This window comes from Platalea leucorodia, assembly GCF_965183815.1.
Source record: "Platalea leucorodia genome assembly, chromosome: 3".
NCBI lineage: Eukaryota > Metazoa > Chordata > Aves > Pelecaniformes > Threskiornithidae > Platalea > Platalea leucorodia.
Genome location: NC_138825.1, coordinates 26,984,096 through 27,010,088, shown reverse-complemented (window position 1 = coordinate 27,010,088; position 25,993 = coordinate 26,984,096). Strand labels below are relative to the sequence as shown.

The 25,993-nt window shown below is 40.7% G+C and overlaps 1 protein-coding gene across 1 annotated transcript in view; it reads right to left on the bottom strand.

The window, feature by feature from the left end:
* Positions 1-25,993, bottom strand: part of KCNH1 (potassium voltage-gated channel subfamily H member 1) — a gene marked incomplete at both ends in the record, with an annotated part of 186,301 nt that overhangs the window by 90,412 nt on the left and 69,896 nt on the right. The window contains 2 exons of the mRNA XM_082306005.1: positions 1,512-1,764; positions 5,432-5,631. Of these exons, the coding sequence (XP_082162131.1) occupies positions 1,512-1,764; positions 5,432-5,631 (453 nt within the window). The remainder of the gene's footprint in view (positions 1-1,511; positions 1,765-5,431; positions 5,632-25,993) is intronic.

Here is a 25,993-nt window from a genome sequence, read left to right as displayed (position 1 = left end):
ATTTCTATTCATTCAGATACCAAGAGATCAGCCTCATTTATCTGTAGCTATCACTCTGCAGCAGCAGAGATTAGGGGTTCAGGTTTCCTTAACACTGATTTCTCAAGGAATCTAGGCTGAGTGTTTTCTAAAGTGAGTATTATGATAAAACATGGAAGTTACTGGTAAAGATGAGGACAAAATTTGTACCTTTAAAGGATATTTTAAAAATCCTATTTCAATGCTTTTTATCTATACTGATTAAATATTTTGAGGTTTTCTTTGTGTGATGGACACAGGAGGAGGCATTATGGGATAAAAGGTAACACAGACTGAGAGGTTTTAGTTTGTTCTAGATTTGCCATGTTAATTCATGAGAGTCCAACATGACAAAAGGCAGTAAGTTCTTGACATGCAACTTAGAAAAGGAGAAGTTGCTAGTATCATATGGCACCGAACAGCACAGGTGATTCAGGAACAAAAGAATCAGCTATGCCCCCACTTTTCACTTTTTTTGGTTTCTGGCGTGGCACAAAATATTATGAACTTTATTCCCCAGGACACTAAATTCACCCTATGCTATATATGCAATCCTGTTCAGAAGTAGAGAAAAACTGAACTCAGCATATTTATTAGCTGCCCTCATTTTCCAGTAGACACTCCTCTTAGGAGAGCTGGGTGTATGTGTTCAGAAAGAGTAAGATTACCAAGCTGTTTTCTTCTCTTTTTGCAGGCTGCTATGAGTGACAGGTACTGGATTAAGCCACAGTGAGAATTTACCTTATCACAAAAGGGTCTGACAGAATCAAATGATAAGTATTGCCTCCTCAATGCTCCAGCCACCCCACGATTCATCTACATCTATTGGATTATCACAATCTTTTCTCCTAGCTTTGCCTCAGAATGTTGTTCACACCACTATCAGCTTCTTTTTAATGCCTCCAACCTAAAGCTATCATTTCAAGTTAACACAAATCGGCTCTAAATTTTTATATTACTTTGACTTTAAAAGAAAGAAATATTATTTCAACATGACATCTTAAATAAAGCTAACTGGAAAAATTTCAGCAAAAGTGGATTATTATCAGGGGGTGCGAGGGAGGCAGGGAAGCCAGGCACTTTAAAAATAGGTTTTCTGAAGTCCTCAATGGAATTTTTTAATTAAAAGAGATGTGGCGAGACAGGGAGAACCCCAAGAATGACCAGGATCCCAATGCTCAAGTACAGCTTCCATTGACCAGAAGAAATAGAGTTGAAGCAATCTGGAGATGAGATGATTGCCCTTCCTATTTACCCATGTGGAACAGGAAGGACAAGTCAATGACTCCATGCAATGCTCCTGCATGACATTAAGCAAGGTTTTTTTCTCCTCTCTGACAAGTTCATTAAAATACACCTCACCAAGCTGTGGCAAACCTAACTTGACTGAAGCTTTTTAAAGAATGAGTTAAGTGCTTGAGTAGAAGAGGCTATAAAAATGCTCTATGCATCTGTATTTGGGCAAAACACACATTATTAGCTGTGAAACTCACCCAATATAGCAACAACCTCATCATCCTGGATTACTTCCAAAGACCCCGAAACCACAAAGCAAAGGCTGTCGACGCTCTCGCCGGCATGGTAGATCAGGTCTCCCGGGGCACAGTGCACTGTCTGAAATTCCATGGCAAGCGCTCGAAGGCACCCGTCGCTCGCCAGCCTGAAGGCTGGGTGCTCCTTGAAAACTTTGCGGTTCAGATGCACGCAGATATCTGCTCTCATGTCCTTAGGGCATATCTGCAAAACCTGAGAAGGAGATTAGGCAATCAATTCCCGTGCATGGCTTATATGTGCCACACGATTATCCCTAGTTCACTACACAGGGTTTAAGAACTACTTTCCTCCTTCATATAAAATTTCTAATCTCAGTCTGCACATTATTTTTGTATTATTTATATACATGAGCCACAATACCTGAAAGAAAATAACGTTTTCAGCTCAGCAACATGCTCTGCTGGATATTGAATTACCAGGATAAAGCCTCAGGTTTTTAAGACAATAAAATTAAGAGCACAGCAGTACAAAAAGTGGTGGAGAAAAGCTTCCTGAAGGATTGTTTCTAGTGGGTAGGTCACTCCTTTCATAGCCAGATTCCATTAAAAGTCTGCACAAATTATATGTTCCAAGTGAGAGAAATAATGTATAGAGGGGAAGTGTAATCTCATATCCCTTTAGAAAAAAAAAAAAAAAAAAAAAAAAGTTATTAAAAGTTTCATTAACTCATAATATTGAGATCTGCAGGTATTCAAATTCACCCCTCAGTGGCAGTAACGGTCTTTTTCTTCACACAAGAAGGGACTTTAAGGTATGATACTGTGTTGGGCAACTTTTGATCTTCCAAATGCAATGTTCTTCACAGCAACTCGTGATGTGTGCTCCTAAGGGTACACAAACTGACGCTTAGCACGGCGGGTACCAGTCAGGGCCATTTCTGAAGGTTTTTAATACAATACAGACAGCCGAGTGGAAAGAATACAGAATTACTACTGCATGTACAGATTAAAAATTCCTGGCAAAAACACTGTAAATACATAACATGAAAAGGGTTTGGGGACGACAAATTCCTTGGAGGACAGTCTGCGATGAAGTACATCTCAGGACGTATTATTTGAGAAAAACATTGAGTAGTATAAGTCTGCCTCTTTTTTTTTTTTTTTTTTGCAGTATAACTATTCCATCCAATTAAGGAGCACTTTGGGTGAGCTTCAGAGTTACTCTCACACATTTTCCTGGATGGAAAGAGAAGGCTGCTTCAATGCAAACACTCCTGGAAAACAAAGGTAACACAGAAAGCACTATGGCTGTGCCTACACCTCACAATGGGGCTCTGTGCAAGATCTGAGCAGAGAACCAAGCTCATAACTGTGCACGGCACTGGTTCCAGAAGGTACACTTGCTACTCCAAAGGCAAATGACTCTACCACCACCACCATCATCTTTGGCTCACCTCCAAGCAGACCTGCTATTAAGGATATTAATTCTGAAAGAGATATATTTCTATAGTGCTTAAGTGTAGGGCGCTCATGGATGATCTCTCTCTGTCCCACAGAACATGGCAGCCGAACCTGCCAGTTCTCAGTTTTCCAGGCTCACAAGAATGCGTTGGGGCAGCAAGACCAGCATTTAACATGGAACACAGGCAGCAGCCATAGCTGTCATTGCAATTATCTCATTTACTCTGGCAACAAAAACATTCTGTATTTGCAGATGCTTGCCAAAGTTTGGCACTGGAATTACACAGACACACACTTCGCAGTTACTTGAATATCACACACAAGAAGGGTTGTTTTAATAGAAACAGAAGTAAGAAAACCTGAAGATACAAGAGAATATTTAAAATGAGGCTCTTAACCAAAAACTCCTTGGTTTCCCGGTCTAAGAGGAAGTTAACTAGTTTTCTGTTCTCCATTTAGAGAAGTTATCTCCAGATTTCACAAAAACAGAGAGGGATAAAGACATTTGAGAGTTACAGACAAACGGCAGATGACTTTCATTTGTATGGGAGGTAAGAAACATATCTTCATGGATTAATTTTAGAATCTTTCAGCAGCTCTTGGTTAAATCTTGTTACACTGGCATTTTCTAGACTTACAGACTTTGCTTTTAGCTGATTATTCACTCCTTGGCATGCCTGCAGTTAACACTGAACTGACAAATTTGTGGCCTACAAAACAGTGAGAAGATTGATTCCATGCTAAGTTCATCTTTAAATATCTGCCTCATCTGTAGAAAGCTGCACTGCATTACAGAGCAGCACAACTACCACTGTTCTGTCACAGGAGCAATACATGTTTTATTCATTGCATGACATCCTGGAAGTTATACACAGGCATCAAACCAACAGAGCTCAGACCTGAGAGTTTATGGATTGGCACAGGCATTAGTCGGTCTTATATCTGCTAGCTTTTGCTATGCAGATGAAAGTTGATTTCTTGGTTTTACAGTCATCACTATTGGCAGTTCAGCTATGAACACACCAGTTATTGAAATCAACACCATATTATGCTCTTTGACGTCTTGATAATTGGAGACTTTTCTTCCTGTTTATTAAGATAATTCTCAAAGGCCACAATGAGTTGTGCTCAGTTTGGTTATCCTGCTGTCTCCAAAGGCATTCTTAAAGCATTTCTCTCCTTATCAGAGGAGGCCAAGAAGGAACTTTGAAGATAAGCTAAAACAAGCATGTTTTACATAGCATTTTTTTTCTTGTTGCTTTGTTAAAATGACGAGAGGAGCTTGTACTGGGAGGTGAATGAAAGCACCAGCATTCATTACACTACGTATTCTCAGATGTTGTCTCTCCACCTTGCCCAAACGTACCTACCTCAAACCCATAACTCCGCACAAAGATATTTTGTGAGAAAACAGGCAGAGCAGCTTCTAATCAGCACTATCCAGTACTAAAATACCATTTCTTTCTGAAAGCTAATGTGACGGACAGTGCTTCCCAGAACCATGGTCTAGGATCTAAATGGCAGATATGCTGAAGACCATTTAGGAAAGCAAATAGTACCCTGTGTACCCACTGGTCTCCAGACAGCCCAGTGCAAGACCACATCTGTTCTACTCTTTCATAATGATGTTTTAACAGCTAGACAGAAATGAGACTGTTTGCTCTTTAACTGCACCATCTACAGTTTAGAATTCTAAATTAAGCTGCCAACCAGAAGGCTGGTGACCAGAGCATTGGTATAATTTCCTGAATGAACCACCCCACAAATCACATCTCTTCAGAAGCAGAAGAAAAACAAGTATCTATCTCCATAAAAGCTGGCAACTAATACGAAAGCGGCAAGTAGTTGCTTTTGTACATTTGTCCTGGTGAAGGGCCATTTATTATTTTAAAAGACACAATGGGAATTTACTTGTAAATTCAATGAATTAGGATGATAACATTTGCCTCACATAAGGCAGATTTCGACGAACACATTATTATTACAGTAATGACTTCCAGCTTTCATTCATATCTTTAACCTGCACACAGAATATTATGTTCAAATTCTACGAAGGCAAAACAAATTTTACTTCACATTCAGGCCCACAGAGCTGCAAACAACCTCACGCAATAGAAATATTGCAAAAAAATCTCATTTGAAGAAATCCTGAGGTTGTGTTAGAACTTGGAACTTTTTATTTAGTTATTTTCTTTGTTTACTGAAACCAAAGCTCTTTCCTTCATTTTTATACTATTTCATGACATATCAATAGCAACACATACATATTTTTACCACTAACATATGTCAGTATGACAGAATAGGTGAAATACCGTATTTGAAAGTTTAAAATTAAGGGAAGCTACTACTTGGAACTATTTAAAGAATATTTGTCTTCTTTACTAAGAAAGTACCTCCTGTTTATTTCAATGGAATACTTTCAGGATGTGACTTGTTTCCTTGTAGTTAAATTTACTTACCTTTTCAGTATCTATTCCTCTGGACATTGACCAGGTGGAAACGATGTAATCCATCACACGTTCACTCAGTCCTTTAGGGACCTGGTAGAGCTTTAGGAAGTCCCGGACACTGTTCAGCATTTCATGATATCTGTTTGTATTAGCATACATTTGCTGAAATATGGTTGTCACATTACCAAAAATGGTTGCATACAGAAGAGCTGTAAAAAAGAAGAAAAACAACAGATAAAATACATAATAAGTTGTGATGATCAGTCTGTGTTCCACTGTGCTTTAAGACTGGAAATGCCAGGCCCGTAGAAATGCATGCAATATCCATGCTTTGTGAGGAAGGCCTGATGAGCACAAGCATTTTATGGGTCACCTTCAGCACTACAAGATGAGGACCACAGCCTGCTTTTGTGATGGTGAGTCCCGCAACATAGAGTTCCTAAAACACAACTATTTGTCCATCAAACAATTCAGTAGGATCCAAACCCCTACGAAACCACAATAGAAGACACAAGAATTTTAAGACAAATAGCTTGACAGCAAATACTTTAAAATTTCATCTCTGGTTTATAGCGCCTGTGTTGAAATGCCATCAGTGACAGATTTCCAAGCTTTAAGTGGATTACCACAGTAGTAAGCCGAGTCATCATTACCCACCTCAGTGTGACAACAACAATGCATCAAAGCAGAAGATGGAATATGTAATAAACAGCTACACCAGTGATTTATAGATGTAAGTTTAATAATACATGAAAACTCACATTATGTTTTATATTCTTCAGACAGAAGAACAGCAAGGCCTGAGGCAAGAGCTAGAGCCCTCAAACACAGACCAAATGCTGCACAGTCCTTCTGACTTCATTCAGCATAGTTATGAAGCCAGCTGGTTCATCAAGTTGGGTTTAAGAATAAACATGAGAAAGGAAAAAAGGGCAGTATTTCCAGGTGCGGAGAGAAGCAGATGAAAACACACAGGACTTGAGAAGATCCACCTGCCAAAGTCCAAGGCAGAACACCAGACTGGTGGAAGTCTCAATGGTCGTGTTTTGACGGCTTGCAGAGGCTGAGGCTCTTCCAGCCAATCCAGCCCTGAATGAAAGGCAAGGACAGGAAGCCTCAAGGGAAGCTTTCCTATGTTGTGACTGAGGTCAGTGATCAGTGAGAGGCTGGCTGTAGAGGGAGAGGAACAGTCAGACAGCAGATGAGCCGATAACCACCAGTAAGTGCTCTGGCTTGCTGAGGAAGTTCTTCCTCTTTGTCATTTGCTGTCCCCCAAAACAGGCAAGAAATTGTCAGTATCTCCTCCACTCAAGATAAAAATAAATAACTGAGAAGTCATATTTATAAAAAATAAGATAATATTTTGCCTTATCTAAATATCCCTTTTTACTGTTTATTTCCTCCCTCACCCCCTCTTTTTAAAAAAATAAAAAATTTCCTCATCCCATTCATTCCTTTGAGAATGCAGCTATTTATTCAGGCCAGTGTTACAGGCAGATATCCTTAAGCCAACTAAGATGCTTTTATGACCAACAAAAAACCTTTGATAATGTGCAAGAGAAACTTATAGGACTGTCTTTTCCCTGATCATTGAGAGATGCGATTTAAATCTAGATTTGCTCAAGGCCTTTACACTGCTGATTCTCTACAGAATTCCTTCTTGACACTATATGACTACTTTTATTTTTATGAGTTCCTGTAGAGACCAGCTCTCCCCTTTTCCAACTACCCTTTTGTACAGACGGGTATAAAAATATATATAAAAATGTGCAAATTCAGTTTAAAAAATTGGAGAGTATAAATAAGGACACAGTGACCAGAAATGTACAGATTATTTCTCTGTTTAACCCTAACTTGTGCCTGAGCTAAACCATACTGGCAAGTCTGATGCAATGAATACTGAAGAATAAAGAAATGCTTTAAAAAACAGATTTACTATAAATACTCCTTAATCCATGAGTATTTTGTATTTGAACAGCATTACCTTTCCCTAACTACGTCCTGTTTTGCTCTCTGTTATGCAGATGCAAACACAACCCTACAATATTGCTACCTTAGGCCCTACTTACACGGGTCTTTCCAGGTTCCCTACAAGAAACCGAACCCAGGGCCTCCAACATGGCGGAGCCCCACTAGCAGAACACTGCAGCAGCGCAAGGCATCCACAAACATCGTTATTCTGCCAGCCAGTATAACGCTGAAAATAGGTGACAGATTAGGAAGAGGGTCACAAGCAAATTCTTATCTGTAGATTTCTGGGCAACCATACTTGTGCGCACGCAACTATCTCTTGCTGTCTGGCAAACGGTGAGACCTGCTGGTTCAGTATCTTGGGACGTATAGTTCTATGCCAGCAAAGGTAAAATGGACTCCCTACTCTGTCCCATTACTGTCCAGCTACAGGAAGCCTAAAGAAAAAACAAAAAATTTGGTTCTTCATTTTTACTATTATGAGGCGAGCAGTCCCAGAGCAATTTCCACTGCAAACTGCAGCTACTATGCTCCAGCATGACAATTACCTTGGCAAGAAAAATTATTCCTGCCTACATTAATTAAAAAAAAAAAAAAAAAAAAAGCCAAACTTACAATCCTTAATTTGTCGTTAGCTAACCACTTTATTACTATTAAAGACACATTAAAGCCAAGGATTTCTGCAGCCTAATATTGGGTAGATACATTAGCATATTAAACATTGACCTCTTCTGCATAGAAATAGCTAGCTGTGTGCCTTTCCTTCTTTTCAAAGGAATAATGAAATGAACCCACTGCAGTACACTGCAGCCCCAGAAAGATTTCAGAAACACCACTCTACTACAGGAAGAAGGTTGGGCAATTTATGACAGAGCAAAATCTCCAAATCCTTGTTTCAAGACTGATTGAACACTGACATTCAACCACTACCTTGTAACAGCAACAGTGCAGGTCATAGGCCAACATTCAAAGGTCCCTGGAGCCCTTGGCCAGAGTTTGTAGTGATGCTTTACAGACTGTATACAATCTATCAACTCCTTCGCAGTCCTATGTGCAGGGGATCACAGGAACTAAGGAAAAGTATTTTAAGGGGTGTAAGAGGGTGGGAGGGGGAAATGTCCTTGTGTGGGATAGATTCGACTCAAGGAAGGCCACAAGTGCATCATGCAGAAAGGTCACAAATTAATCTGACCCCAACAGCCTCCTTGGATGCATCAGCTGGATGGAGGCTGTGCGGTGGTTTTTGAGGAACTGTGTCCAGGAATAAGACTGTAGCAATCATGCCCACATGTCAACCAGGGAGAAAATTTCTTCTGCAGAACAAGCAATAGCCTGTTCTAACGCTGCACACAAAGCTGCAGCACGTCAAGCAGACAGCAAACACCTCCTCTCCATGAATGTCAAGATCCCTCAGAAAAGATACAGCCCCCCCCCGACATTAATATTCTTTTCTGACAATAGATAAAGAAAAACACATTGTCCCCAACAATGTGGCTACCCGTTTACAATGCAGTCTGTGTCACCCCATTTAAACCAGTGTTTAAATAACATCAAAGATAAAAGCACAGGAATTTCAATAGCCAATTACCCACACAAGTGAATCATGAAGGTCAGACACAGGTGGGAAAGGTCACCAAATCATCTGCTAGTTTTAATGATGTAACAAATAAGAATAGAGAAATAAATACAAGTCAGTGTAGGTCTCAGTTACCACAGTAAAAGATCTGGGATCTGATTTTAGAATTATAAGAGGAAGAATTTCTATCTGTAAGAATGAGAGGTTTGCAATTACCCCAATTACAGATGTAAGTGCTGCATGTGGTTCCTGAGATGAATCATCAGATTGATGATGATTTGTTCAAAATGCACTCATCCAAAGCCCTTGCATACAAAATGTGTGCATAAGAACTATAAAGCAACAAGTGAGACCAACAACCAGCGAACAACCTCTTATATCTTGCCCCCAAGACTTGCAATGCTTTCTAAAACTGAACAGCCTTCTTTTTGACTTTCTGGAAAGCTGATACAGAAAGTCTGTCTGTCTGTGTATAAGTTCCACTTAACAATTAAAAAAAAAAAAACCAAAACCAAAAACAAAAACAAACAACAAAAAAAAACCAAACCAAGCACCTTTTACACACTTGAGGAGTTAACTTTTGCTAACCTAAACACTATTCAAAGAGCAAGCACCTGGACTGACAAATAGTAGATGATTTAAATGTATAATTGCACTTTTGTTTCACTAACAAGTTCCTAGTTTAGAACGAATTACTGAGTTCATAGATGGCTGAGAGAAAGCACAGCCTTGAAAACCTGTTGCACTACATCACTTCTCACTGAAGGCGAAACATAACCGTAAACTAACCACAAAAATTGCATGCCTCAAAGGCATTTTTCAGATAACGTGTTGTGAGGTCACACAAAATTAACATTGATCAGATAAAAAGAAAAGCAGAAATTAATAACTGTATGGATTATACCATAATTATATGAGAAAAACGCATTGTTTTTAAATGTGCAATTAGAACAATGTAAGATCTTATAATTGCTTGAGATTAGGGGTCTTGATTAGTGGTAATTATGCCTACTTATGGGTAGAGAGCATGCAGTTAAAAGAAAAACACTGAACTGTTAATTACAGTCTGCAAGCAAATACCAAACCAAACAGGTATCTATCAGCGAATTGTTTACAGCACTAGTTTTGATAGAATTGTTATTTGTAGTCTTGCAACTTGAAACCAAAGCACCTAAAGTAAGATTTACTTATCGAGTATCTATATAACCTTCTAGAACAGTACAGAATTTAAATAGGTTGCCCCATTTTCTATCAAGATAGATGCAGAGCTGCTTAATTTGCTACTTCTTAAGAAGCTTTGTATATTATAGAGTTTCCTATTTGTAATCTTTTATCTACCTTTTATTTTTTATTATTACAATGTATAGAGATATAATTTCATTTAGCTAGTAAAGAATAAATGCAAACAACTTAGCCATAATCCAATAGGTCAATTAATATTATGGACTTATGAATTTTCACAATATATTTACATAACGTTTTCACATGATATAAAACAAATTACAATTGCTACTATCTTCTTAGCATGTACATCAATTCCTGAATTTCATAACTTGGGGAAAAAGACATTTTTTGAAGTGAAAGTAAATTCCCAGAGGAGCTCTCCCCCATGCTGTTTCAGTGACTGTTAGATCCTGCTCTTCCCACGGCGCTCTGTTCTCCTGGACTGAACTGATACACTGCTCCACCTCCCTCCTCTTTCACTCCACCAGCTTGTAATTTGCACCTTAGCTTAGGTACCCCACAAGCAAAAGCAAGGCAGTAGCAATGGCAAAGATCAAAGAACCGGCACACTACTATCAATTGAGCAAGTCTGAAAATCAATTCAATGGCAAAGAGCAAAGCAGAAAGCCTGAATAGGCCACGAGGGACATGAGCATCAAGCTATGTGGCAGAACCACTTGACTTCTAGGATGAAAGATGAGAGACCACAGGCAAATTCTTTTAAACTCTTAGTCAAATCCTACTGCATATCTTCTCACACTCATCATCACATTTGCTGAAATCACCCTGCTCATGACAGATGGGACACAGGAGGACCACAGTGGGCTCCAGCTACAATGGAAATGTCTCCCCTGCAGAAGAATAGGCCACCAGTGAGAACACAGTTGATAAGAGCTAAACAACAGAGCATCAGAGACGTGATTTTTTTTTCCTCTTCCCATCATCAAAAAACCAAGAACTGCAACGAAATGAAAGAGACATAAATAAGGGAACAGCTGCTCTAAGAAGCCACTTAAGCAACTACCAAGGACTAGAGTAGTAGACACATCTGTGCACCTTAAAATAGGCTGTCTGCAGTGTGTAAGGGCAGAAAGGGAAGAGTTAAGAACAGCTATGGAACAAACACCACAAACAGCTCCCACTGCTTCTCTCCTCACACCCTTTCCTAACTCTACAAAATAAAGGCAGGCTGCTACTCCAGCAGCACAGACCCACAGGCGAATAACCCCGTTATCTCAGGGACTTGAAACCACTTACATTTTGCCAGTTTAAGGCTTAATATGGAAGAAGTGTTGGTAAAACACCAAACCTTCCAAAGATGCTGAACTCCAGCATCCCTGAGGACGCTTCAAAATTGAAATTTTTTTTATTTTGATTTGATCTGGTAGCGCCCACACAGCTGGTAGCAGCAATCGCAGGTGTTTTGGCTCAAGAATTTCACAAGCCTGGGCATCGTGGGCAGCACAAATCTCTAACAGGTTTTGCTTTTGCCTTCAGCGTGTTTGGGCTGAGATAAACAGCATGGGAAAACACACAGACCAAAACTGATCAGAGGAGCGATCAGAGCCAAAGTGAATAAAAGCCAATAAAACAAACTTCACCATCAGCCCTGCAAGAAAGCTCTCCAACACAAACAGCTCTCTCTAAACTCACAGTGAAGGGCCAACATCAGTTTGCACTCTGTGAAAGGCTGCATCTTGGATCCAAGAGCTTGCTTATGAAAAGAGAGGATGAAGGGCTCCCTGGCAATCCGCACAACGGAAGGGTGGCTGTACCTCTAGGGCCAAGGCTCCTACCTCTGTACAGCAGCACCTGACTAAATTAACACAATCCCACTAATTAACATTGCAAAGTCTGGATTTTGGCAAATTAAGAAGTGTCCAAACAAGTAAAATGGCAAGAATCCTGATTCACAAAACTCATCATTCATTTGTTTTGACAGCTACAGTTTAGTATTATATTCACACTGCAAGGCGCTAACAGTCATCCAGAGGGGGATTTAATGACAGCCACAGGCTCCACTGCAGCCAATATGCTTGCAGAAAAGCAGATTACTAAAGTAATCAGATGCACAACAAGTCAGAACTAGCCTGTGAGGACCTGGATGTGTTCTTGGTTGCAAAATTAAGGAATAAGAGTCTGGTTGTACATTACATTTGTGCTGTAAAGGGAAGCCAGCAGAAGACAACACAAGCATGACACTGAAAGGAATTAAAGAGAAGAGCATTGTGGATACAGAGAGACTGCAAGCTGGTAGACTTTGAAATCCCTAACCAAAAGCTTCTCTCATCTTCAGGAAAACAGGGCTGCATGTTCTTATTCCATAAATAAAAAACACTTGCAGACTAACGAGTTCACCTGACTCTTCTCACTTAAATTATCTGAAGGCATCAATATTTCTGCAAGGCCCTGTACTTCCACTGACTGGTTAGTCCCAATGGGGTAACATCATTTTACAACCAAAGGTGCATCAGAAACCAGATATTAAGATAAATGTTCTGCTTCAGCTTATGGGTAAATTCTCAAACCTACCAGATAGCCATGACTAACTGCAAACACAGTAATGCCTACTAATTAATTGAAATTAGGGCCTTAGCCCTTGATACCCAAAAGACTTTGAAAGAACCATTACAGTTTAATCAATGAGTCTGCAGAAAGCTCCTTGCAGAATCAAATTTTATTTCAGTCAAAATACAACAATATGGGATAGCAAGAGCAACAGGCAAGAAGATTTGCAAAGGGAAACATCAGCATGATTACTTAAAGGTAAGACTAGAGAAAAAGGAAGATAATTCCACAGAAATGGCACTTTCCAGTTACCTCTCTGTGTTTCATCCCCCACAAAATGGGTTCATCTCTGATAAGGTAAGACAGAACAGCCAGGAAATGTACTGATTTTCACAACTAGTTAAAACAACTACAATTCCTGTGAAGAACAAGATCTTTATCAGAACATCTTCAGGAGGGTCATAAAGGGTTTTAAATGTGGAGCAGGATCTTGATGATGCTCTGTGTTCTAAGCATGTGTACTTCAGTGAATGCTAAGCCTTGCTCTAGACTAAGCCAATTTGATTATCAAGAGGAAACTAACTGTACAAAGAGATTACAGCTGCGAAAACCATCTGTATTCCAAACATATGAGGCCAGACTCACCAGTGGGACACTTTTATCAACAAAGGGATGACTTCAGCTCAATGTATTCACTAGCAAGTTTTACCATGACGAGAATTATTAAAATGGCCAAATCTGATTAAATCCTCTACAATTTGCAAGAAAGGACACTATTTTACTGTTTTGTAGAATTTTATGGACAATAAAATTTAAATTGTCTAGAAAATTGAAATGGATTTCCATTTCATTTCCCAGCATTAATGAACAGATCACCATTTAAATGACGACTAAGCCATTTAAGGGCATCATTTTTCTTCTACAATTTATACAGGGTAATGCATGGCCATTTTCAATTACTTGGTTAAAATGAAATCTCCAGATACTGCTTCTAGGTTTTTACTGACTTGCACCAATATGAAGGCTTTTGCTTTGAGAGCTGTTTTTTACCTACCCTCAACTTATCTGAAATGGTTACCCCCAATTAGAAGCAAACTCTCTTTTTTTTTTTTTAAATCTATTGCTGAAACAGAGCTACACATAAAAATCAGTTAGGAAAAGAATAAAGAAAGGAGTGAACAAAAAGGAAAAGTTGTTATCTTTTCATGTGAAACTGCTTACATACGTAGTTTTTACGGTTCCTCTGTTTACCCTATTTTCTCTATGATTTGTATGATGTTTTCCACAAAGCCTTGCAGGAGGGAAATCTAGAGAGGCTCAAGGAGACCGTGTTTTATCTGAACTTTCTGGCCCTTTCTCTACAATGCTGCCACATGTTCTGCTGGGCTTTGTACTGCTGGCTCAGGCCCATTCCTGTTGGCAATTCCTGAGCCTGATTTTGCAATAACGTACCTGTGGCCTTTGAGAGTGCAGAACTGGATCTGAATTTTGCACATCAAAGCCATCATCTAGCACTTAGGCATACTGAATTCTGGACTGCATTTCCCACCATCACTGATACAACACAAGAGTTTGATGGCTAAAGTCACTTGCTGACAACTGCCCAAGCAGCATTCTCCAGCGTGATTCCTTTTGGTCATTGCTCCAGATCTCATTTAATTAAGGTATCTTGCATTCCAGTGAGATATTTAGAGTTACCCTTTGTTCCCAATCATAAATGGATTCAGGTAGATTCCCTCTACTCCCACCAGAGCGCCCATGTGGGAACTTGGTAGCTGGCTGCATTTCTTGCTGAGTATGTTCAGATCTGAATCCACCAGTAAGACTACAAGGAGGAAGGACCCAAGGCCTCCCCTGAGGCTGCAGTGATCTCACTTTTCATTAGGCTTAAAACCTCAACTTAGCTATACATAGGCTTTAAACACTGTTCCACAGGTGTGAGCATGTATGCCTGTGGTGAAAGTTAAGGACACAGTTAGGAGAAATACTGAGACAAAGCAGCTCTCTTCGACCACTAACTTTCATCCACTGACTTACAAAAGCTTTTGCTGTCTATGTAGCAAGTACATCACAGTCTTTTTTTTAGGTTTTATCTTCTCTGAGAAGAAAAGGTAAAATTTTAATGCCTATAAATTATCCCAATACAAAAGCAGAGTGGGATGAAGGTACTATGGTTTCATTGTGAAGTGAACCAGAGGTGGGTGGTAGAGCGCTGGCCTCACCTAGCCAGCTGATGTAAAAATGGCACATCCCTTGTCCCACAGATTCCAGAGAGAAGTAACTTCTCTGGATTAACTGCATTGTCCCCAAACGAAAAACTAGTTAAACAAAACCCTGAAAACAACAGAAAGTGTGTAACTGACACAAAGCCTGGGTCTTCTGTAACTTACCTGGCTTACACTCACTAGCAGCCTTCAAGCTGACTTCACTCCAAGCAGTCACACTGCAAAAAAGTCAGTGATCTAAACACTGCCCGCAGAGAGAGGTTATGTTAATCACCGAGGAGCTGTCAAGCCTGTTCAGTTGGCAGGCCAGCCAGCTAGAGTTAAGAGCACGTCTGACATCCTGAGTTAAGAGCACATCCTGACAGGATGAATGGATACCTGAGCTAAGGACAACAATTAATTCTCCGTTCAGATCAACTTTGCTGTGAAATTAAGCCCCTAAAGCTATTGCACTTAACTGGACTGCACTGTACCTGACTGCTTTGCTTCCCTGCAGCTCAGGCTCTGAAGCTTCTGATGTAATAATCTTGGTAAGCCAGGTTCCCAGAGTGGTGTTACTTCAATAACCACAGAAAGACTGCAAGACACTCCCCAGCCAACACTGAGTGACCTGCTAATCCCTTCTTGCACACGCACATCTTTTACTTTTGGGTGCAGCAAGTACAAACATGTTATGTGACTGTATCCCATACAAGGTTTTCAAACACTTCCCAAACAAACCTGAAGACAAACAGGTCTAAAAGCTTCCCTCTTCTGGTGTCATTAAATAGTTACAAATATTTAATGGTGTTTATAACACAAATAAGAATACTGAAGTTTTTAATTATGTTGACTAAGCCAATGCGGTCCGAGATAAAAGGTGACATTCACAGATGAAGACTAATTTGAGGTGGTTAAAGAATAATCGTCACTGGAATGACTAGGTCTGAGTCATGCTCCTCCCACACACCAGTCACAGATATGCCTGCAGACCAAAATCAAGAGGTACATACGGTATGTACAGGAATGGGAAATGGGAAAAGCTCATAGACAGTTGCTTCTCTAGGGGGTCCACTTTACTGGTGAGTGAATTGACAGGTTAGTGAAGGCAAATATGGCTTATCAAAAAATAACTGAAGCAACCCCTTTGGGTTTTTAACGAGAAACCATGGATGACTACATGTGAGAAGAATACTTTTCTCTGGACTGGTGAAGAGGGTTATAGCCTAACTTTCAGAAATGGGTAATCATTACTGTTCCTATGGCTCCAGTCTTGAAGATGCTTGTCTTCTAGGCTGACTCTGCTGTTTTATTAGAACTCAGCAGGACTAAAAGCAGCAGTAAAGGTAAGCATGCATACAGCTGGGAATTCCACACCTAACTTCTAAAAAAGATACATCATTATATTCAGGGGTAGATGTTACTGCATGAGAGATACTGCCCACTTCTTTTTAAAGTAAACATTACATGGAAATCATCCGACGTCTAAAAAATGTCAGGTAGCTGTGTTTTGTGCTTTGGTGAGTTTGTTAGCAAGCCAGCACAAAATGCAAATATATTCGCACATATACAAACTTATACAGTCAGAAGTAATGATGTAGTAATATCCCATTGGGACCTTTTTAGACAACTATACTGCTTGTGCAGTGCCTGAACCAGTGAGGCACACAAGAACAGCATTTGCAGATGCTAACAAGCTGAAGCTGGCCAACAGAAAGTACAGAGGACTCTCAAAGGCAATGAAATATCTCTGTCAATAATTTGCAGCTACAGACCTCATCCAGTAGTTAGGCACACAAAGCTTTTCCTTGCTTAGGGAAGAAAGATTTAGCGAAGACAGCAACTATACTCCCCTGCAACCAACGTACATCTGGGATACAACAGGCCTGTGTTCCAAATCTCAGGGCAGGAGTAGAGACCTAAACTCAGGTCTCCCATTTTCCTGTAGAGTTCCTTCACCTTTAGGTGACTGGGTATTTTGAGAGAAAGAAAAAGGAGAAGAAAAGAGTTTTTACTGTTAGACCTGTTCCAGTCTCCATAAATACAGCAGGGATATGAACCAAACATTTCCATATCCTTGGAGCCTTTCAACCATGAAGAAATTGATTAAGATTGGGAAAGGCAGGTATCTCTGGCCATAAACACAGACCTCTCTGCTCGCACCTCTCTATGGAGTAATGCATTTTCTGGCAGGCATGCTCCAGGAAGCTTTACTTGGCCAGCCCCAGCAGGTGGGGAACACCTACTATCCTAGCACTCCCAGAAGATCCTAGGAAAAAGGTAATTTCCAAGATTGGTTTAAGTGATTTCACATGTGTGCGTCAACAAAGTCTTAGGAACAACAGGGATAAAAGGTGGCTGTAGCAATTGGTAACAGTAGCCAGAATCTCAGTTTAAGTTAGCCCTAGCACATCATCAGGAGTCAAACCTCAGAGTAAACCGTTCATCACTGTGATACAGGGCACATAATATGAGAAAAATGGCTCCTCCTGAACTTAAATCCTGATCTTTGGATTCCAAAAGGAAAAGTCCTGACAGTTCAGATCCCGACTCTCTGCTGACACGACACTGGATCTAGCCTAATCCTGCAGCAGTCCCGAGGCAGTCATTAAGGAAGCATTCCCTGATACTTCTTGCAGATCAGGGATGACTTTCAGAACAACAGAGGACTTCCAGAAGAGGAGTTTTGTCAGTTCTCACAAGTCTTTCCCTTGTTTAAGCACTGAAGAACTTGCCTTCCGTAATTCTCTGCCACATGCAGTATCACCTATGTAGCATCTACCAGTTCTTAAATTCTTCCTTCCCACTGACGGAGGCAACAAGAAGATCTTACAGCTCATAGAGTAATTGGAGGCTACCAGTAGGAGTTGGGCAAACAACTGTGGCAAATACATTGCATGTCATTTACAGGCATTGAAGTTATCAAATTATAAAGAAGTAAAAATGCAGGAACTCATTTTAGCACTTAACAAATTGTGGTAATAACCTGCATGCTCATCTTTTAAAAGCTATGTGAGTGAAGAACCGTTTGTAAGCTGTGTGTACCACCATGAATATGCATGTACTGGTCTTAGGAACAAGGCATGGATAGAATGCTTTTCAACAGCTTGATTTTTTGATATTATATAGCTACTACTGGCTGACAGATATTAATGATTCTTGACAGAATACTTATCTTTGATCTGTTGCTGTAATCAATCAGCACATGAGCACCAGGCTATTAAAATATTTTTCTGTCAAGCTCACTTGACATGCTTTGAATGGTACACAGCCTCAGTGTTGGGTGCGGGTTTTTTTTTTAGGTTTTTGATTCATTGTTTTGTTGTTCTTTTTAAAAAATAAGAGAGTCTACCTGCAAACCACACAGCTAGATTTTCTGGATAAGAGTCTCTTGAAGCTGTCCCTAAATATCACTCCTGATGTTGAGCATTCAGGATCCGGTCACCATGGTTTCAGCTCCCTCTGACAAATGTCCCTCCGATGTATAACCATCTATCCTGCCTTTCTCCATCTACCCCACATGTACACACATACTCTTCTTTAAACCATTTCCCCCCGTCAAATTCCTGTCATCTACCTGGCCCAAAATTACTCTTCATGCTTCCTTCCAGAAGTTCTGCCCTCCCGTTTTCTCTCACCTCTTCCAATTTTCTATTCATTACTCTGTCTTCCTCCAGCCTTTCAGAAACCTGTCATGGGAGCAGTGATTTAGCAGTGTCTGCATCACAGAACCTGCAAAATTTAAATCAACAGCTTAGCAGACCCATCAAAGAGGCTGCCAGACCTTCTTGGCCTCAATAGAGAAGCCTAATGACTAGGAGGGAATCAAAGTTAAATTAGATGGTCAAGAGAACAGGGAGTCTTCACAGGTTGGAGGAGGGGAGGAAGGGGAGGGACAGGGATGCAAGCCTAAATAAGTGAGAGCAGGATGGAGGAGCAGAAAAGGAATGTAGGTGAGGTTAGGAACATGGAACGCAAAGCGCCAGAGGATAGCTGAACTGGTGAAAAATACAGAGAGAGTTTAAACATCCAGTTTTCTGGACAGGCTTGCCTTTACTGATACCAATATCCTCAAAGTCAAAAAGACACACTTCAGTAGCCCTGCAGAGGGAGGGAATAGCTACAGAGTGGTATGGTATGTACAGAGCACAGTAAAAGACATTCTGTACTAGTAAGATGTGAAGAGTTAGAGAGGCAAGGCAGGCAAAGCAGACACACGGAGCAGTTTGCAAAAGGTCACATGGGAGAGTGTGCAACAGAGCGGGGAACTCAGGCCAAACCTGCCAACTCAGGTCCTCTCCCCCATGCACTAGCCCCCACCGGCTCCCACACTGTGTTTGTGGTATTTTTCAGCGCTGATGAGATAAGGAGCAGGGGTTTTTTCCACCTTTTGCTTTGCCCTTTGCCTATCAGCTTATTTCCTTCACAGGCCATAACACCCATTTTCTGTGTCCAGAACCTTCTGCAGCTTCTAGAGGCTAACAAGCACCGATTCTCTCTGAACGTTTGGTAATCAGCTCCCAGGAGAAGACAGAAACACTGTCTCTGGGTAAATCTCTATTTCTCCAGGAAAAAGAAATGGTACCAAAAGCCTGCTTAATGAAGAAACTGTTTGAGTTCGGACGACATTCACTAAGATCAGTAAGTGAAATGCAGCAGGAGTAGGCTGAGCTGTGGCTAACAAGCATCCCTAAAAGCCTTGTTTGAAGAGTGTGTCAGCATTGTGACTGCAATGCTAGACACTTTAGACTGTGCAAGTCAGACCAGAGAAACACAGTGCCTGTAATAACAAATAGTACCGTAATGTTGCCTTTGCTAGAAGCGAATGAAAATAAATTGCTCATTTTTTTATATCTTAAAGCAAATACTCCATAATTTTTATTTACTTTTCTCCATTTTTTTCCATGCTGAAAGCTTAGGCAGTAAGTCAGAAAGATGTAAGAATAAACACTTTAGAACAAGCCAAGAGGACTAAACAAAGAATCCAGAGATTATCGCAGAGGGGACTAAAGAGAACAAAAATGTTGGGTCCTAACAGTATCCTTCATACAAAGCCTAAGCACACAGGTTGTCACAAGCCGGGCGTGAAAAGGAGGAATAAAGTCCTTTGCGCTACTCTGCAGACTGGCAAAAACAACTTCAAGAGCTTCTGCATAGCCACAAGTCTCTTAACAGCATTTTCACTTGCCCGAGTTCTCCTCATCACTGTGCCATCAGGAACGGCATCCATCCATCTAGAGACCACTGCTCCGCAGCTGGAAGGAGAGGAGATACTGGTTCTTCTCAGCATGTTGCTAGTATCTTGAGCCTTTTTTCCTCCCCAGCTGTGTGGAGCCATCTTCCTAGGAGCCTCTCCTATTTGACTTCATTTTTCTGCCACTGACAGGGCAGAGATGTGAAATCCCGAACAGTTCTAAACGCTACCCCATTCCATGCTTCATATTAGTGTGGACTGTGAAGAGCACAGGAAAGAGGGAAATTTCTCAGTAAAGCATTTTTGACTAGAATGTGTTTTCGTGTTCCTAATCCAAGTGCACAGGGAGAAAACACATATGTGTATCACACAGGAGGCAGAAGATTCTTAAAGGAAGGCTTTTTATAATACTTCACCCCACACATCAAGAATGTGTTTCCCCTTCCAGATGATGACCACTGTGATCTGAAAATCTCCAGCAGTTAATGCCCAGTCCTGACTCCCTCTGCTGGTACTTGCATAGTCTCCTCTTCCTCAGCCTTAGGAGAGGAGCAATGTACTTTAGTGTTTCCAACAGCAGTACAATAGTGTGAATGTGTTGTCACAGCAGTTTCATGAACATTTATAAACATTTTGTAAAGTGCTTGAAAAAATACTTTGGAATGTCTAAGTGTTCATTATCAGGGTTTCTTTCCTCCCTGTATTATACTACCCTTGTACTGTCTGATAGACTCATACTTCCAGCTAGGCTAAAGTTAGAACAGAATTAAGTTGCAATGAATATAAAACTTTACTTGCCTGAATCCATAGTTTCATACTCCACAGAAAAAGGACAACTGCTAATAAAAGTCTTTTAAAACAAACAAACAAACAAAACACACTTCATCAACATTAAAATAAGAGTGAAAGCACAGAGAAAGCTTTAAATACTAGAAGTTGCAAGCTGGAAGTGTGGGAGCTCATTAAAAAAGCACTGCACAAGAATGCTCAAGGCAAATGCCATTCAAACTTTTTCTACTCTGAAGTTATTTAATCGTCACAGCAATCACAAGGGATAAGGCAATGTATAAAGGAACTGGCTTCTGTAGGCTTGCTGCTGTTCAGCCTTCTGGAAAGGTATTCACTGTAAAAGTGCCATCAATTTAAAATGCTTCTCAGTTCTGAAAAGCAATCTTTCTAACCTGAGGCTTGATACTTCAAGCTGCAGAGCACCCTCAGCTGAAACAAGCCAAATGACATGGGGCTTCTGAGTGCCCCAAAAGACCAGAACCCCAAAACAGGGGCAAACTGAAGTGATCAGCAAGTAGAAATATTTGTTTTACACACACACAAGCTAAATTCCTCTTCTTTTTTTTTGTATAACCAATTCCAATAATCCACCATTAAGACAACATAGTTCCTGCGTTAGTTCTTTCTGCTCATTCCCTGAGCTAAGCTCGTGGTGCAGCGTCAGGGAAGTCTGCACTTCCACATAATATACATTTGCATGGAACTGCCCGCTTTCCTTTTTCACTTAATTTACAGTCACTTACACTCTTCTGCACAGACTGGATGAAAACATGCTACAAAATCAGCATGGAAATTTTTTATAGGCATATAAATTATTACAATTACTACAAGGCTGTGGACAAACCAGTCCTAGGCATGTGCTTAAGTATCAAATTTAAAAGATCTGCGGTATTCTGAGAAAGGTGTAGCAGCATCGATGTTGCCACAGGACTCACTCCACCAGAGTTACAGTCTTTTCTTGCTGAAGTAACCATTTCTTCATTGCTTTCTGTCAGCTAACAGTCCATACAGAAGACCAACATTTCTCCTTGCTTTCAGGAAAGCCACAATCTGGCCCAGCCTTCCCAGCTGTATGTTCAATGAATTGCTCTGAGGGGACGCAAGTGTGGTTGGATTACATGTGCTTGGCTGAGCTGAACCTAGCTACCATCTCTGATGTTCAACTTCTAGGCACAAACCCTTAGTATTGGCTTTATGTGCAACACATCTCATTTCGAAAACTAGTACCATCTCCCCATGTCCACACCTCCTTATCCCTCTAAGGTACTGCCAAAGTACCCCTGAGGAAGGCTACTCAGTTCAAGAAGAACTAACACAAACCACCATGTCATTAAATGATACAGTCTATCACCAGGCTCCCATTCAACAGCCCAGCATTTGCACTGTGCTTGAATTGTTGTTATCTGTTCTAAAAAGTCAGTCCAAAGACTGGAGCTTTTACACAGACAAACAACTAGACGACACGATGAGTGGGGAAGGAAAGGAGTTTCTTCACTGACCAAGTCCTTTTCTCCCTCACAGGTACTCCCAAGAAGAGCATCAGCCAGGCACCCTTCGGCTGACAAACACTGAACCACTCCATTGACTCTTCTGCAATGAGAATTAACAGCCACTGCAATATGTCCGTGCAGAAGATAAAGGAGAAGCAACCAGAACTGAAGAGTGCAAGATTTAATCAGTGAGCCTCTGCCATTATCTACTTCCAAGAAGTCAAAGATGCTACATTTCCTTTCTACCTTGAAATAAATTTAAGAAGTGCTTTCCACTGAAAATCCACATCCTTACTGATTTGCACCAAACCTCTGCAAGACTTTCTAAACAGCAGAAACACCAAAATTCACTGCTTATTTCAGTATGGCTACCAAAGATGGGAATATCTCCCAAAACCAGCACCTTCACTTTCCTATTATGCTATGCCACTGCTGGTTCTGCCAAAGCTGACTATGGAGTTCATTATGGCTCAGCTCCCAAATCCTGCCCCTTTACAACTCAACAGCTCTCCAAAACAAGCTGTGATGCAAAACAGCTAATTGTACTGAAAAAGAAAATGCTACAGCAGCAAAGCAAGACTTAGTTTTTTCTCTCAGTTTGTGCATCCAGCACAGCATCCATAAGCATAACACAAAGTGCACATACGCAGCAAAAGGCAAATTGGTGTAAACTACTACAAAAAGGCTCTCTCCCACCACCCTAGAGAGGAGTCATACCTTCAAGAGCTTCCAAAGAACACTACAGAAGTTGATCAATGGCATTTGAAGCTTGACAATAGGGTTTTAAAAAGAGAAAGTTTAAGATTAAAGGGGAAAAAGTCAGCATAGAGTTGGTGACCATGCAACTCTGCCAACCCAAAACAGCAGGTTTCAGAATGACCCCAACTGAGGGGGAGCCTGAAGGCAAATGATTAAACAGCTGCTGTCTGGGACAAGAGTTTAATTAATGTAATCAAACCCATAATTAGGTTAATTGCAGCATGAAGACATCATCAATTAACTCACAAATTGCCAGCCCCACATATCTAAAAGTCAGTGCCTGAAAATATGCACACACAGCACTCTGCTATCACAGCGGGCTAGAGGGGAACACAGCAGAAGGGAACTCACTCCCCAAAAAGAAGGCACCAAGGAGGATGCTTTTAAGGATCTCGACAAACAAAACAGCGCAAAGAGCTCCAACTTTAGACAATACAAAACACACCAACAAGTCACACTTGGCTGACAAACAGGCATGCTAACAAACATCTGTGCATAGCAACACAGCTTGGGCGAGGTCTAGCACAGAACTGACTGTGCAGAAAACCATTTCTGTCCTCTTTGAGGCAAGCTTACAAAGAGACAGGTACCAAAGATCAGCTTAGCTAACCCAGTAGGTACATACTGTCCAGTATTTAAAAGTCCACTCTGTTCCTCACCTATGACCTTTTCCCAGATGCTCCTAAGTGTCACACGTCCTGGGCTCCAGCAGCACCACTCCTCCGCCGGATGCTACTGCTGCCGCAGCTGGGTTGCCAGCCCATGCTGCTTCTCCCAGTGGGCGCCTCCCCACAGCACGCAGATGTGGTCAGCCTGCCAGGCTGGGCTGCAAGCGCTAGCAGCTAAAGGCTGCCTATATGTCTTAGCCGGTCCTCAGGGCAGTGGCTTTCAGAAGCTAAACATGGCCATCTTTTCCCGAGTCACGCTAAAGTCGGGCATCTCCCTGTCGCTTCCATGATTCATTGGCTTGTGATTAATCTAGAGAAGGCAATACATATGATTTTTATGTCTAGTCAGCACTTCCACTGACATTAAACTATGTATATGGCTAACTTAGTAATTGCATAATCTTGTGTGTTTTTCAAGGCCAGCATTTTCCAATGGGTCACTATTAAAGATCCTTACATTGTTGGTATCTTTCTTGAAGAAGGAAGGCTTGGGTTTCTTCCAAGAATTCTTCTCTATGAGTATTCTCCTGCTGCCAGATTTCAATTTCCAGCCCTGCTCTTCTTATATATCTGCTCTGAAGATGAAAATCTTGCTTTGTTAAATGGACAAACAACATTTCTGCTCTCAGAAATGGCTGACCTTAATTATCTCAACTTGGAAATTGAAAGATTTAGAAAGTTAGGAACATGAATCAAATGGAAAATAGAAAGAAAAAATGTGTAGACAACCCTAATTATAGATGTTGCTACATTTTGTTTCTAATACTATCATGATGGCAGCAGACAAATAATAGCAGTAAAATCAGAAATGGTAGGAAGGACTCGGAACACAAGCAATAACATAAAACACATCATCAGCCTGTGGAAGGCACAAAGCCATCAGTAAAAATGCTCTTTGTTTTGGAGTTGAGTTTTTTTCCCTTTCTAATGGGAAGACACTGGTCCAATCAAGCTGTTTTGAATTGATGATCATAGTTGTTATGCTCTGTTTACTTGTCTGATTGTAATTTTTGAAGTCCACAGTCTGAATTACAGCATACCCAGTGCATTCACTACACAATGATAAAACACAGAAACAGCATAGAGATCACGCAAGGAATACAGAAGCACAGTATGGTTTTGCTGTTGCACAGATATCAGCGCTAAGCTTATCAGCGGATAACTGGGAAGGCGCAGTCATCTCTCTCACTAGAGAGACTGCATATCTGCAAGTTGCAGCTCCTTCCTGACAGGACCAGAAAAATTAATACCCGCATTGAAAGTGCAGTTGTTTCCACAAATAACTAGAGGGGTTAAGCTAGGAGAATTAGCCTATGCTACTAGGCTTCTCTGTTAAAGTTTTTTATTCACATTTTAACTCTACAATCCCATCCAGATTTTCTCTATTAAACATCCTGCTTAGATGCCATTGACATCTAGGTATGTACATAATTAACTGAACAATCATATACTCTTACACCCATTCCCTGTCTTCCGAGATCAGGGTTTTCTAGTGGGTCACCAGTAATACTTATCATTCATAAGATCAGGTTCATTGTTTTTTTTATAGGTGCGAAGCACTCACAGCTGTATTTTACGTCAGGGGCTTAGCAACATAAAGTCAGGTTTGCTGTGTACCACGTGGGGAAAATCAGAAGTTAAAACATAAATTATCAAGCACCCATGAAGATATTGGAGAAAATAACTTGCCAAGGGTTAACAGAAAAATGATGTGACAGCATACAAAATAGTCTCCAATTCTGTCAACAGGCAATTTTTTGTTTGAACATTCAAAATTGACATAATTTGAAAATCTGCCCCAATAACATTATATGAGGAAGAATAAGTATATTTACAAGCAGAGATTCTGAGTCAACCTCAGAAGAAATCCAGCCCTTTGATGAAATATGTTTTGCCTGCCTGTACTGCAAAAGCTCGCAAAACACTGGCAGCTCCTGTGGGGCCAGAGCCTTTGAAACTCCTTCCAGAACACTTCAGGAACAGCACCGCTGGAGTCAGTGGAGAAGAAATCTGTGCGAAAGTAAAATCTGATCCTTAGGGTAAAGAGGTTTTGTGGATTGTGTGTTGATTATTTCCTTCAGTTGGCACATTTATATGCTGCCCTCTCTCTCCTAGAGGACCTGATCATTGAGAACTGGGGCACAGAAGCGCAGCTTGCTTTCCCTACCCACCCTAGATGCAGCTCAGC